This window comes from Strix uralensis, chromosome 6 (genome assembly GCF_047716275.1).
Source record: "Strix uralensis isolate ZFMK-TIS-50842 chromosome 6, bStrUra1, whole genome shotgun sequence".
Classification (NCBI taxonomy): Eukaryota; Metazoa; Chordata; class Aves; order Strigiformes; family Strigidae; genus Strix; species Strix uralensis.
The window spans coordinates 30,305,079-30,320,354 of record NC_133977.1 but is presented as its reverse complement, the minus strand read 5'-3'; the positions used below and the strand labels follow the sequence as shown (position 1 = coordinate 30,320,354).

The window sequence follows — 15,276 nt, the reverse complement described above, 5'->3', positions numbered from 1 at the left end:
CAAACCGAATGGAATTACCATAGAGCTGTTGCTCTCTCAACGTGACTTCCATAAAATGGAACTTGGGCAAAGTTTATGGTTTGTTACTTCATCTGTAGTTCACATCTTTCAGTATTAACACGTCTATCTCCATTCTCTTTTTCATTCTCAGGAGAATCCAATTTGCTTATCAAGTTCTCTTTCTCTCTCTTTTTCTCTTTTCTCTTTTTTTCCCCCTCTTTTTCCCTTTCATCCAGATGGAATGCCATTTGCTTGGTGGGTTGGCCGTGCCAATGAAAAGCATCTTTACTGGGGAGGATCTCTTCCGGGCATTCAACAGTGTGCATGTGGACTGGAAGAAAGTTGTCTGGATATGAGATATTTTTGCAACTGTGACGCAGATAGAGAAGAATGGTAATAATTTTAACATGTGTATAGTAGTGTCTGTGTGAGAGCTGGGGATAGCAAATAGGGCAAGAAGGCTGAAATCTTTTCCTGATTCACAACTCAGGAAGCTTGAATGGCTTCGGTATGGTCAAACGAGAATGAAAGTCAAACTAGAATTTGGACTTCTGATTTCATCTTAAATTTCTTATTTGAACCAAAGACAATATCTCTCTGAAGCAGATCGCTGAGATGGGTTGTCTTCAAAAAATCTTTCTTGTTGAATACCAAATCCAGTCATTTTATTTGTTTAAAAATTTCCATTGATTCAGTTGGAACGTTGCATGAATAAAGGCTCTAGGAGGTTGATGGAATGGGTATACATCAGAGCAGAAAATTCAGGCATAGACTATTTGGAATAGAGCCAAATTCAGGTACATTCAGCTAAAGAACAAGAAATCTGTACTATCAAAAATACTTGTATTTTTCTTATGAAACAGTATATCTGTATGTGCCTTAACTTTATTTTACATTGGGTCCCAAGCTTTTTAAAGTCAATGGAAAGACTTCCTTTGGCTTCTGTATGTTTTGGTTTAGTCTCCATAGGAAGTTTTAGATTTACAGCACGAACATTCAAAGCCTTCTTTGAGTTCAGACCTTTGTTGTGCCCCAATGCTGCATGGTTTTGCGAAAGCCACCTCACAAGCTTCTCCCGTTCTCTGCACCTTGAGAGACTCTCCAGCAGTCAAGAGCTAGTTGGTGAACTTTCAGTTAATTCCATACTTGTGTTGGAGGGCACAAAAATGCCAGATGAGTATTGTTGAAAGTACCATTTGAAACACTGAAAATACATGTGGAAACTCTGCTTCATCCCTTCTCCCTTCTGGACCACTCACCGATGAGAGCTGCTGCCCTTTTTCTAAAAAAAAGATATTTTAACCTCAAGTAGTTCAGAAATTATGACTCATGGAAATAGACAAATGTTTTGTTGTAATAGGCTACTGTGTTTGAAATAGTTTCTGAATTATCCCTGTGAAACCTTCACTTAAAAGAGAATGAGTACAAAGCAACTATAAGGGATCTTGAAACAAACAAAAAAAATAATCAGAAATTACTTGTAACTGTAAGTGTTGGGCTTTTTTGGTTGCTCAATTTCCAGACAGTGTGATTATTCACTTAGACCCTTTATATCCCTGGGGTCACTATTCACTTTCAAAAATCATAACTGTAGGGGGATTTTTTCAGGAAGATCTTTATGTAAATGTTGCTTTATGAATCTGATTTGTATAGATTTGTATAGAAGGGCCTTTACTGTGCATGTTAATCTATCTTTTCTTTAATGTGTGGTTATCAGATGCACTTCGGTGAGGTTTACACATGAGCATCAAAAACATCTGCTTTTACTGGTGCTTGGCTCTTTTCATAATCCACATTTCACTTTCGGGTGAGCTGCTAGTCAAGCAGAGCAGGGTGTGTTACTCTGCTCAAGACCATTGGGGTTGTAGTCTGAGATTGCAGGACAGTACACCACTAGATTGTACAATCCAATGCAAGGTGAAAGCTAAATGCAGTTTTATAATGTTTCAGCTAAGTCTCCTAAGGAAATGAGGCCTAAGTGAGTTATGCTGTGGGTGTTTAATCTCCATTTTCCCCCCCCCCACCTCCAATGATTTTGAACAAGCAGACACATTTCAGACATCTTTAACAGAGAAGGAGAAATCTCAAAAGTATTAGAAATCACACTTTCTATGAAAATTTATGCCAGGCTGAGGGGAAAAAGCCAATTAAAACCCACAAGAAGGAAGTTAAGGAAGCATACACTTTTATTAGATTTTGGAAACCCCTCATGGGAGAAAGATGTTGAAAATCATGCTTCATTAGTTTTGCAGCTTACAGAGCTACTTGTTTCTCCTAATTTCATTATGATAACAGGATATGCATAGAAATTTCCTCAGCTAAACTGCCTACTGTTTGTTGGTTTGGGGGTTCAGGCGTTTTATTTTGGTTTTTAATCCATTTGAAATTTGGACTTTGGTAGTATTCTAAATTGCAGGCTGCCTTTTTAAAAGCTAACAAAACCCTGACCTTTACAAAGAGTTTCTAAACATAAGAAATTTTATGCCTCTTGAAGATTTCTTTTGTGTTTCTCCGCTAGAACACTAACCCCCTGATATATAATGAGCATTTGAATCTGAAACCTGCTGAGATCTGAACTGTGACTTTAACCTGCTATACATTATAGTGGAAGAAGCAAGACAGCAGTAGATGCATTTATTTGCCTTAGCATGAAATAAAATGGGTGCTGCAGAGTGGAAAACCAGAAAATCATTTTTGCTCCTTTTAGATAAATCAGGCTGCTCACTGCAGCTCCGAGGTAGGAACTCACCAGAATAGCTGGAGTGTCCTTCTGAAGAGGAGACAGGCTTAGGATTTTGCTTTGATTTGGTTTCCCTAGACTAAATCTTGGGTGCAGAAGAAGCTAGTTATTTCTCAGAGCAGCAAAAGAAACAGAAAACAAGAGAAAACAAACCTGAAAAATGTCCCGAGCCAGGTGTTTGGCAGCACACAATATGCATTTCTAGGCACACTGACTTCTAAATTATATCTAAGCAGACACCTGAGCCAGTTGCTATCTCTGGGCTCTTACTTGACACCAAGTTAGTCCCCCTCGAGTTATGTTGGCCAGATGAACAGGAATATAATTGGTTGCATGCTATATGGGGAAGGCTTTTGTATTTTTCACCTTTCTTTTTATTAAAGCATTCTAGTGAAAAGTATCTTTTTCCATCCAGCTCTTCACCATGCTTCCAAACTGCAGTATGATGACAGCTGATTCTGTCACTGCAGAACAGTGGAGCATCTTCATGGCATTTGATGGAGAACAGCAGAAGAACTCTGCTGAGGGAGCAGGGGCGTAAATTGTCACCCTGACCCAAGCAAGGGATTTGAAAAGGTGTTAAACATGAAAAGAGAGATTCCTGTTGAAAGCTTTTGCTAGTGACTGGAAACATTCATAGAAATCCAGTGGCTGCAAGCTGCAGCTAAATCTAGTTCAGACAATATTGTCTTTCTCTCTCTTCCCCTTCCCCAACACTGAGAATAGTTAACTGTTGGGACAAGTTATGTATAGATGAGATGGATTTGCAATTGTCTTTCAGAAAATATGCCCTGTTTCAAACAGGAGGTGCATTCTTGATGCAGGCACTATTGGGGAAAGATGTTAAACTGATCTAAAGAATAAACCATTTCGGAAATGCAAACAGGGTTGTGTTATCTTAAGTCCATTCTAGATATGCTTTGGATCCTTAAATACCTCTCCCAGGTTGTCTTCTCAAGCAAAATCTTCTTGCCTTGGCAATGAAAGTCTTGCTGCTTACCAAACCTTTCATTTAAACGGGAGGAACCTCTTTCATGCCATGGTGGCACATGACTGTCCATTTGCTACTTTGGTCTCTCTGTCTGGAATCCATTTCCACTTCAAATGCAAACACTTGATTCAAGCCAGTCATCAAACCAAACCTATTTCTTACTGACTGCATTCAGCTGGAAACCTTGTGAATTTGGAGAACTTTACAGCTTTTTATTTTGTAGAGAAAGAGCGATATCTCTGGAAGCTATTTTGTACAGGAAGCTCAGGCATTTCAGCAGTGTGGTGGATAGTGTGGATTCCAACCAGTAGCTGATTGGCCATCTTTTATTTCTATTCTCCAGCCTCACTATTCAAATTGATAGGAGTATCCTCTTCTTTTATTTCCAGAACAGCCGCCTTCACTAGGGAACTAAGCCTCTGAGTCTTCCCATTTCCGAAGTAACATGCAGTCACCTCTTTACCATGCCTTTGGGGTACTGCAAGCAACAAGGAAGCCACAGGACATGAAAAGAAGGTGGAGGGGGGAAGGGAGGGGGGATATTACTATTGTCAGACCCACTTTGGCTCCCAGAGATATATTGAGTATATCCATCCTTGTTCAAGGAGGAGCAAAGCCACGTGGAAGCAAATTAAGCCCTCTTTGGACAAGCTATATTTGTGCAAAGCTGTGCCAGAGCCAGGATGCTAAAACTGGAAGAGCTGAGGAGAGCAGGGCAGAGAAACCCAGCCGCTGACAAGCCCAGATTTGACAGGTTTTGTTTGCTTAGCCTCTATGCCGCACTGAACCCGTTCCCCCAGAAGCAGTGCAGGCAACTCCACAGAGCCTGTGAACTCATAAAAAAACCCTGCCGGAGGTGACCTGGCCTGTATAGAGCTGTCTTGGATATCTGCCTTTATGACTGCGTTTGTCAACAAACTAGAAAAGCTGCCTGCAGGGAGCTGACTGTAGCAGGCCCCTGAGGTGTCAGGAATCAGTTCATTACTATCATTACCAAACTTTTTCTCTGTACCTCTTCTCTAATTCAGCAAAATATAGCCATTGCATCTTGCCTTTAACTATTAGGTATGTCCCCTTTTGATGCTGTTTTTTTCGTTATTGTGACTCTACATTATTGTACCCAGTTAAGAATTTTTGGATGCAGCTGGTGGGTAAGATAGCATTTGAAATGTATTCCTTTGGATTATTAATGATCTGTCCTGCACAGGGCTCAAAACTTTTTCTGATGGAAGTCTGTTTCACTTGCCCATTCCTCATGCAGTTTATTGACATCTGATGATGATAGTATTCTTTTCCCCAAATTCATGAAACTCTGTACTGAATATCTGAGCTACCGAGGCTCAGACCCTACCAGACTTTTCATTAATGTACAACAAGAAAATGTACCAATAGGGGATCATATGAGAAGAAATTATATTTAGTGGCACCACTGTTCTACCATCTGTTAGAAAAAATATGGAAACAGCTACCTAGAGATTACCAACTTATGATGGTTTACACTGTTAGAATACCATAGAGTGAGATTTTTTTGAGATTGCTTTTATTAGTAGCCAGGAAGAAGAAAAATAGTCTCATAATTTTACCATCAAAATAGTTATTTGTCGTTTACAGGTAAGACTACCTGTGCTACATCTTAAAGTATCCAGTTGCTGCACTGTTACCTTTAGCATTGCTGCGCTTGCAGCAAAGCTTTTTTCTTTTTTTTTTTTTTTTTGTTTGCCCTCCTCCCCATGCATAAAGTATTTGTTTGATGTGTAACATGACTCATAGCTTATTGAGGAAGTCCTTTGGGTAGATACAGACATTAATCTTCAGAAACAGATGAATAGATAACTTCCAACTGTATTTAATACCCATAACTGAAAATATTTCAGTGATTTAATTTAAAGGGCATTATTGGATTTGTTTTGTTGTGGTTTTGCTTATGGGAAGTACAAATTAATGCTACCCTTTATGCAAAGAGCTCAGAGAAACATCTGTTCATGGAGGGTGATTTCCACCCTCGAAAAACATTCAGATTTTCATCTGAATTTGTGCTGAATTGAGTGCTAAGTCAGGTAAACAGAAGGTCTGCTTCCCAATTTCATGAATTTATTTGCACCATTTTCTGCATGTACAGGATTCCTTTCAGGAAAGGGATGAAATCTGCTTTGATTTTTGTGAAACCAGAACTTAACTTACATTCCTGACCAAGGAGCACCCCCTCCCCAGGACCCTCCTGCAGGCAGGACCCACCCATTGTTCTCCGTACTGAGGAGCAGGGCATAGCATGGTACAAAAGGCATGCTTGGTGGAAGTGGTCAAAGAGTGCTATGTGAAACCCATTAAGAGAAATAAAGTATCGGTTTTGGCTAACCTGAGAAACTGATGTGGAAAACCAAACAGAATCTGGTTTTAAGTATATGTGAACTGCTAAATTAAAATATGTATAACTGAAAACTAGCTTTGGGAACAAACACAGCAACAATGACTCTAACAAGGTTTTATTTATGTTTAAAAGACAAAATCATGTATATGCACATCATACTGCAGATGCTTTCTATCAGAAAATAGCACTTTTTAAAAAAAACTGTAGTACATTAAAAGTGATCCCCAAGCCCCCTTCAGGCAAAATTCCAAATGTTTTGTCCAAACTCTGGAATATTTGTATTTTGTAGTGCCACAGCAGTGCCTCCAGGAAATTACTGTACAGGTACATGAAGCTCTCTTGCTCCTCTCTGAGGCATAATACATTTGAGGCTGCCATGGTGTACCACATAAAGAGAAGAGGAATCATGGTGCTTTGTAAGAAATGGAGTCTGAAATAAGTTCAACTTAAAGAATACCAGAAATTTAAAACACTCAAACTTTAGCTCCCATGAGGGCCTGCATAGCGTCTTCAAATCTCTTTTCTGCTTTTCTTAGCAGAAACATCTTAGGTGTTGACTTTTCACCAAAAACTTGATTTCCCTCCATGAAATAATAATAATAATAAACTGCAACAATAGATATGTTTTTCCTGTCATTAACACATTCTTGGAAGGGCAGAATGTTTTTCTGATGGGTTTTATTTCAATGTCTGCTTGTATGAGAATACATATCCTTGCACAAGTATTTTTTTCCATGTGTGAGAGAATAAAATACATAAAATGTGCTGTTTGAGCTTCAAGAGAAACTTGATTGAGTTTTCAAGGCATTAACATAAAAGTGAAGATTTTTATTAGTTCTAGAATATTTTTCTTTCTCACAGTTGAGCTATGCTACTAAAGTTCTCTGTGACACTGGCATATAACTAGTAAAAACTCAGTCATAAAATTCGATATAAAAGAACTTCATGCAATATAACAGAATATCTAATAAGCAATGCAGTTTTCAGAGATGTGGAATAGATATCTTTAAAATGTCACCATTTCAATTTTTTTGTAGATATCTTCAGTAGTAGCTGTAGGAAGATACTGATTTTTATTTGAATACTTATCATATCTAGTCAAAAGACTGCACTATTTTTTGAATGAAAATAAATTTGCAGGAAACCTCCCTAAATGTTTTGTGATTTTTTTTTTTCTTTATTTTGAAAGGAGTGAATGCCAGCTTAGTTATTCATGTGTATATTGCATATTTTATGTCTTCTTTCTGTGCGTCTTTCTACCTGCCTTTCATTCATTCTGCCTACTCTTCTTCCTCCCACCCACTGAAACAATTATTGAGAAATACTCAAGTAGTTCAGCTTTTGTTACAACTGTCTCATAATCTGTTGAGAACATTTACACTAACTTTCAAAGATTGATACAATAAGCTGTATGAGTATGCTGCTGAGAGACGTCCGTGAAGGGATTTGGAGACCATGTACTTTTGATTCATACATGGTATTTTCCCTTCTGAGTCTGTATTGAAAGCATCACTCTGCCTCATGCCTGGGAATTTCATCTTGCTGTACTTTGTCTGTAATTATCTGCATGTCAGACACCCACTGAAGCAAGAAAAAAATTTAGGGTTGGAGAGGGTACCTCTCCTTTTCCCCTTGGAATTATGAGACAATTAACTGCTGCATGCAATTAGAAACAATGAAAAGTAAATAAAATGTATGCAGCCTTTATCAAAAATATCAAAATACCTCTTCTATTTTTTTCTAACATCAATCAGAGTAGAGCACTTAGCCAAGCAAACATCCGAGGTTGTGTATCAGAGCACAGCTGCAGTGTTCACCCTGATTATTATTTTTTGCTGAAGTCCTGGGTCCCTTCCCACAGATGGAACTATAATGAGAGGTACATTTGTGGAAGGTGGCATTATGAGCAGCATATAGGTAGTCTGGGATCCTGCCTGGGATGTCAGACTCTTTTGGCAGTGGTATCACTCAAAAAGTGATACCTGTTTCCTGAGGCTTTGTGTCATACCTGTCTGAAGAGAAATGAGTGTAAATTTGGGATTATTGGCATTTTGGATCTGGTCATTGTTGCCATCCCCATGTGCAGCATGTAGTCTTTCACCTCTGAGTAGACAAGTGAGTTGAGTCCCAACCCTGCGTGCAGATTGCTGAGCCATACAGTGGTAGGGATCCTCTTCTCCAAAACTATTGAGATTCATCTCCATTAAGGATGCTCTGCCAGGCTTATGAACCCAGATGCACAGAAGACCTCAACCCTGAGAAAAAGAGCTAGGAGAAGAAAAAACTCACCACTGTGGAGATAAGATATGTTAGCACTCGCCTCTCTATAATCAATTGATAGAGGAATACCGCGAGAGGATAGTTTGGCTCTGTTAAGGTCAGGGTTGGATGCCTGGGAGACTCAGTTCAGTTCATGAAGTACAGTGGGATAAATGCACAACTGTATACCCTGCCAGAGTCAAAGCCACTAATCGGCTTAGGGACTAGAGGGCTGCCATGAAACGCTGTGCTGCATTTTGAGGACAACAATTTGCCCAGCACACTCAGAGTAGAACCAAAGAAATGGTCCTTTAGGAATCTTTCTTTTCTCTTGCTTTCTAGCAGTTGTGTGTAAGTTAGTCACAGCTGAAGAATAAGCCCAGCTGATACAAACAAGAGACTGTAGGTCGGCAGTGCAGTAAATCAGCCTTCAGTATTTCAGTTGCTGAACCAAAATTTCCACAGGGACATAATGCAAAGGACTGATTCAGTCCAAACTTACTCTGCCAATTCAACCATCTTTGCAATGTGCTAAGTCAGTTGCGTACCAGCCATCTTGAGGTTGGATTGGTTATTGTCTGGCTGCCCCATGCCAACAGCACGCTGGATCAGGTATCAGATGTCCTCTTCCTGCTTGGATAAAGCATAAAGCCAGCATAAATATCTGTCTCCAGCTAACTTAGCAGAAATGCAAACTTGGGCTTATACCTGATCCACATCAAATTCATCCTGCTGAGGAAACTCAGTAGAGCCCATTTTACATTAATGCCCGCCAGGCAGAATGGCAGCACTCGGCTTCACTGTCATTCTGCACAGCTGAAACACAGTTACACTCCATACCAGACAGTATCATGTATCCAAACACAGTGTCTTCAGTTGTCAGTATTATGTATGAGCATAGATTGTACATGTGCATGTATGTATCTTAAGCAGTGTGTACCAGTCACAATTCTTCTAAGTAATTCCGAAAAAGACCTTTCATCTTTAAGTAAGCATCTTTCAAATATTGCCTTGTATAAGGAATGTTGGGGATTTTCTTTGTGACTAATCCATCTCTTTCTGTTTGTTTATTATAATCCAGGACAAATGATACCGGCCTCCTTGCTTTCAAAGACCATTTGCCTGTAACTCAGATAGTGATCACTGACACAAACAGATCAAATTCTGAGGCTGCTTGGAAAATCGGCCCTTTGCGTTGCTATGGAGACAGTGAGTACTAGCTCTTCTCAATTTCGATAGGTACAAAATGTTCCCTCTTTCTTTTTGGTGTTTTTTTTTTGTTTTTTTAAAATGTATTTATCTGATGAAAGGTGGCTTTCCACATGCAGCTCGCAGCTGCTGTCCTGTGCCAAATAACTATAGACAAGGGCGTTGTGTTTGCAGGGCAGTTCTGGAACGCTGCTTCTTTCAACACGGAGGCCTCCTACCTGCACTTCCCCACCTTCCACGCTGAGGTCAGCGCGGACATCTCCTTCTTCTTCAAAACTACGGCTGTCTCTGGGGTATTCTTAGAAAACCTTGGGATTAAAGACTTCATACGAGTTGAAATAAACTGTAAGTTTCACTATCGAGAATTCTTGGTGTATTTGCCAAATTTGACAGGTGCAGGGAAGTAGGAAGGACATATTTTCTTATGTCTTGAGATGGCTTGAGGTGCCTGAAAAGGATAAAATGGAGACATAAAGACTCATTAATCTAGACTTATCTACCTCTCCTGTCAGAGTTTCCCTGTATAGCCTTGGTCATTACACTTAATCTTGTTATGGCTAGGTTTATCTTTCTTACACAGGTGAATGAATTTACTTTTTCAACACTGCTACTAATTTTTTTTTTTTCTCTTTAGAGAAAAAGCTACTCATTAGATATACCTGTAGACTGTGATTTTAGTTGAAAGATGGAAAATTTAACACAACCACTCTGATGGTTACTTTTGTTTCTGTATCAGCAACATACCCAGTATGATGCAGCCCTAGTGTTTCAGAGGAACTTAGTGTGTATGGTACAACTATGAGGTGAGAGTCTATGAAGGACAGGATGCTAATGCAAGATACGTCAGTCACAGTTGTAATTGGCCTTGAATACTTCAAAATCTAGTAAGTAGCTGCAGTATAACTGCTACTCAGTATATATAGGAGAGTAGCAGGGAACTTAATTACTGAGGTTTTGCCTCACTCCTGATGACCTCCAATATTTACTAGTGACAAAAGAGAACTGTGGATTTGACATGAGATGCAACTTCTGTATTCCAAATTCTGTCAAGCTTAGGAAAAACAACCTGAGTGTTATGCATTTTATAATATCCTTATAATAACCCCAACATAAAATTTAATAAAACAGGGCCCCAAGGCCCTTCGATTCATTAAACCAATGGTAAATGTCATGGTGCATTATCACAAGGTAATGAGGTATGATTTACTGTTAATTGCACATCAAAGTCCAATTTGGTTGTACTTTAGTGTACTGCATTTCATTCTCAGGGATATAGAAGTAAAAATGGCATTTTGATCTCAAAAATACTGTAAACTACTAAGAGGATTGTATAGTGAAGGCTTTTGTACGTGTGTTAAATCTGTACTCCTAGAGAAATGAGTTATTTAAAAGTTTGGGAAAAGTCTTGTCTTTTAAACTTAGGCTTCTCATTAGTAGTTTGGTGTAGTGTTTCTTGCTGCCAGATGGAATTTGCAGCCTAAAGGCCTTGTATCAAGGAAGCTTCACAGACCAGCTGCTTTGAAGGGAAACAGCCTTTTAGCAGATGCAGGGGCTCAGAATAGATCTTTGTCTATCCCTATGGAGTGTTTCCTATCCAAACTATCTAAGAATCAGCTTCCAAAACCAGACCTATCCAATTTGTTGGGCTTGAAATAACAGGTTTTTATGAATTTTCAATGTTTGTGTGGTCTGTGGACCTAGTTCTTGGTCATTCTGGTGTATTTAGCATTTTAGGAACAGTAAAAATAGTCAGTAGCAAGATGTTAAAAAGTTCTGGCCCCTTTCAGGCCAGATGCAACAGAGCAAGATGGATTCCTATATGTGGCTGTTGTTTTTCAATTATCATCCTGTTTCTAGGAGCCTTACTATCTCTGGACATGTGTTACATATTCCTCTTTAGTTTAGGATCACCAATGAACTAATTTTGGTTGTCTGTTTTTCCTTGCTTCTTGGATTAGACTTATTAAGGCAAACAAATGCTTATAGGATTCTCTCCCACCATATGCAGCCAAGTTCTGTAATTGTTAAGTACATGCATTTCAAAAGATTTAGTCTGAAAGAGCTCCTTCATTCCTTCCCTCATCTTAGCATTATTTGTCCAAAATCATTTGCTACCATTCTGTGACTTCTGTACAGCATTTGGCACCTGTACTTCAAAAAGAGAACTATTTCTAGAGCACTGTAATTGTTATAGCAAAAAAAGATGGGTACCTACAGCCAAGCATAATCACAGCAGAGATCAAACAGTGAGGCCGCAGGCTTAGATTTATGTATAAGCTGCTGTGTAGGAGATGGGCAGTAAATGCTGCTGTACTATTTGCTGACATAAAAGGTAGTGGACCCTGTATTTATGTAAGACTTCTTGATGTCAAAACCACAATTTAATTCAGACCTTCACTTTGTCTTCACATCTGTTTTTCTATTCCAGCCCCCAAAGAGATCACCTTCTCAATAGATGTTGGGAATGGCCCCACAGAAGCCACCGTGCAGTCTCCCACACCCCTGAATGACAACCAGTGGCACTATGTCCGAGCAGAGAGGAACCTCAAGCAAACCTCTCTCCAGGTGGACAGCCTCCCCAAGAAGGTCCTGGAGGCACCTGCTGAGGGGCACTTCCGCTTGCAGCTCAACAGCCAATTATTTGTAGGTAGGGACCATATAAGGGTTTCTGTAGATATGTACAATATTTCTATGTCCATACCATGGTAATGCTATTGTTTCAGCAGTGAGCTTGCATGTGGTGACCTAATTCTGCTTTCTCTTCTTCCGATCCTGCATAGGCAACATAAAGTAAACCCAAACTACTGCCTTTACACTCAAAGCACTAACCATAGTTTAACCATACTATACTAGATGGTATTTTTAGGGTCTAAGATTGCTTGAAACATATTTATTGCCAAAGAATTCATAGTATTTCTTCTTGTGCAGCACTGGCTGTGTAATTTGCTGTAGGAAATGTGATCTATCTTTTTAGGTGCAATGTAAAATGCACAAATTCATCATATAAGTTTCTGGGGCAAAGCCTGATGACAGTATGGTCTTAAAGTCTGTTCCTTCAAATGTGTCTGCCAAAACCCTTATTTGGCCATAGAGTGCATGTGTGAGAGAACTATGAACACAGTCAAAGCAAATACAGTTACTTTAACTGAAGGTGATCTTGCAAAGGGAAAAAAGGAAAGAAACTCTGCGTATAGTTTGTTTCCCTATCTCCCTTGCAAATGAAACCTAGATTGGGACCAGCTTGTATTTGATAAAATAATCAGGGATTACAGAGGGACTTCTTCCTTTTTTGTATTCAAACACTGTCTTTCTGAGTAATCTGCTCAGTGATGGAGGGGGTTGTAACCTGCTTCTTATTCAGGGCCACGCAGGTAACTACTGATTCTTTCCTTAAAATGGTTTCTCTTACTTAGATGAAATGCTATAACAAACCTCAATCTGTCAATTAATTTTAATGAAGTTTACCCATGTATCCACACCCTTTGATTTAAGAAGATTTTGGGGTATTTATTTGAGCTTTTTGTAGTGTGTGTGTGCAGTCATTACTGGGCTCTGAATGTAAGGAATGAATCTATTAATAGATAGATGCAGCTGCATCGATGGCCAGGAGTCCCTCCCACATAGCTGTTGATTTATACCTAAAATGATCTCTGATAGACTCAGCCAGAGGAAAGTTCACTGAAGAACTCAGAGAAGGGAGGCTTAAGACTGTCACAGTGCAAGGTTTCTGTTTTCTGCTATGAAACATGCTGCTAATCACTTATTTCTCAAATGCTGAGATGATCCTAAGAACATGTTCTGCTGGAAGCCAGGCCTGGAGGCAGTAGGGTTGGGCTGCTAAAGGCCTTGGAAACATCAGAGAAATCTAGCCAAGGTACTGTTTCCAGGTGGAAAACTTAGAGAATTTAATGACTGGATAGACTTTTGCAAATTTTTGGTTGTGTCTTTTTAAAGGAGTAAAAATGATTTATCATGTCATCTAGCAGATATGTCATATCTATCAACTGCTCACCATCTCGTATCTGAAAAGTAGTATCTGCCTATAAGCTTGCTTCTCTGCCTCAGCAAAATAAACAGGTTACCTGAACAAACTTCATGGTGGTTTTAAAGAGACATAATCAATGAATTACATTATGGAAATCCATGATAGTTAAGGACCTCATGTCATGGCCAGTAGCCAATCACCACATGGCCAGTCGTTTACTTCCCCCCACACACACCTCCCCGGTGAAATAGGGGAGGGACAAAAAAAAGAAATTCGTAGGTTGAATAAAAAAAAATTCAGTAGTAGTAACAAAACAACAGAAACAATAGTAAGTCCAAATGGGTGAAATACAGCAGTGGCTCACTGACCAGTGACTGGTATGCTGCCCAACCACATCAGAAATCCCACCTACCAGGAAACCGAAACAAAAATGAGAGAGCACGTGTCCATGATGTTACATGATATGGAATACTCCAATGATCGATCCAGGCCTGACCCTCTAGCTGTGCTCCCTCTCAGCCCAAGGAAAGTTAACTCTATCCTGGATGAAACCAGGACACCTCAACAGGGAAGTTTGCCAACAGGAACCCTTGTCAGCAAAAACAAATGCAAAGCCCTGTACCTGGGGCAGAATAGCATCATGCATCTGTACAAGCTGGGGATTGAGTGGATGGGTAACAGCTGTGCAGAAAAGGTCCTATTGTTTTTGGTGAAGTGAAAGTGTACCTTATCTGAATGTAGCTGTACATTGAGGAACAGGTTGCACCAGTTGATCTCCAGCAGTGACTTCCAACCTTATTGTACTTAATATTTACAGAAACCTCTAGGACAAGTTACTTTATCTCAACCAAGAGGTGAAAAGTTCTCACTGTGCAGTAAATAGATTGTTTTCAGTTGTCCATCCACACTTATGCTGAACCCTGAACAAAAGGGACAGAAGGCCTAATATTTTTAGGAGTGCTTTTTTGGCCCTTAGTTCTACCATGTTGAAAGCCAAAATCGTCCGTGACTTCCTGAGTTTTCCTAAGAGCAGTCAGCAGAGCTGGAAACCTGGGTAGCCTCCTGATTCTCATACTGTTTGTCCCCAGGTGCTCCAGGGAAAGGTGGCAGAAGTCCAACAATACACAGATGTGGCATAATTTGTCTCTACTGAAAGTCTCATTCCAATCTCTATTAGGAAGCAACTGATTTAATACCTCAACCATGCAGAATGAATTTTACCCCATCTGAAAAATAAATGCATAAACAACATTGTAAAAAGGAAAGAAGCAGCAACACGTAATGTTACTTCTTACTCCCACTGTAATCCACAACATATTTGTTTCTGCAGCGTTCTGCATACTGACAGTGATTAAGGGGTTTCCACAATTAGAATGCACATTCTTAATTAATAATCTATATAACTGGCATGCTTTGCTATTTTAAAAATGTTCAAAATATTTTTTTGATTGAATCTCCCTAATTCATTCAATTTAAACATGGAACTTTGTTTCCACACTGGAGGTAACTAGTCATTAAGATATAACCTTTTTTTCTCTTGATTCTTCTCCAGAATCAATTCAAATATTTTGTAAATCTCATAAATAAGGCTCAATGTCAAAATTTAATTTAGTTTATTTATCTTCTGGAAGGATTTATTGATCCTTTGGGATGAAGGAACTGTATTAATATCATGTAGCATTATGATGATGATCGAATGGTGATCCACTGTAGCTTTGAAACTA

General features: G+C 39.3%; 1 protein-coding gene across 1 annotated transcript in view; it reads left to right on the top strand.

The window, feature by feature from the left end:
• The window catches only part of CNTNAP5 (contactin associated protein family member 5), a 294,672-nt gene that overhangs the window by 236,586 nt on the left and 42,810 nt on the right, over window positions 1–15,276 (top strand). The window contains exons 14-17 of the mRNA XM_074873542.1: window positions 237–393; window positions 9,440–9,567; window positions 9,742–9,912; window positions 11,996–12,214. Of these exons, the coding sequence (XP_074729643.1) occupies window positions 237–393; window positions 9,440–9,567; window positions 9,742–9,912; window positions 11,996–12,214 (675 nt within the window). The remainder of the gene's footprint in view (window positions 1–236; window positions 394–9,439; window positions 9,568–9,741; window positions 9,913–11,995; window positions 12,215–15,276) is intronic.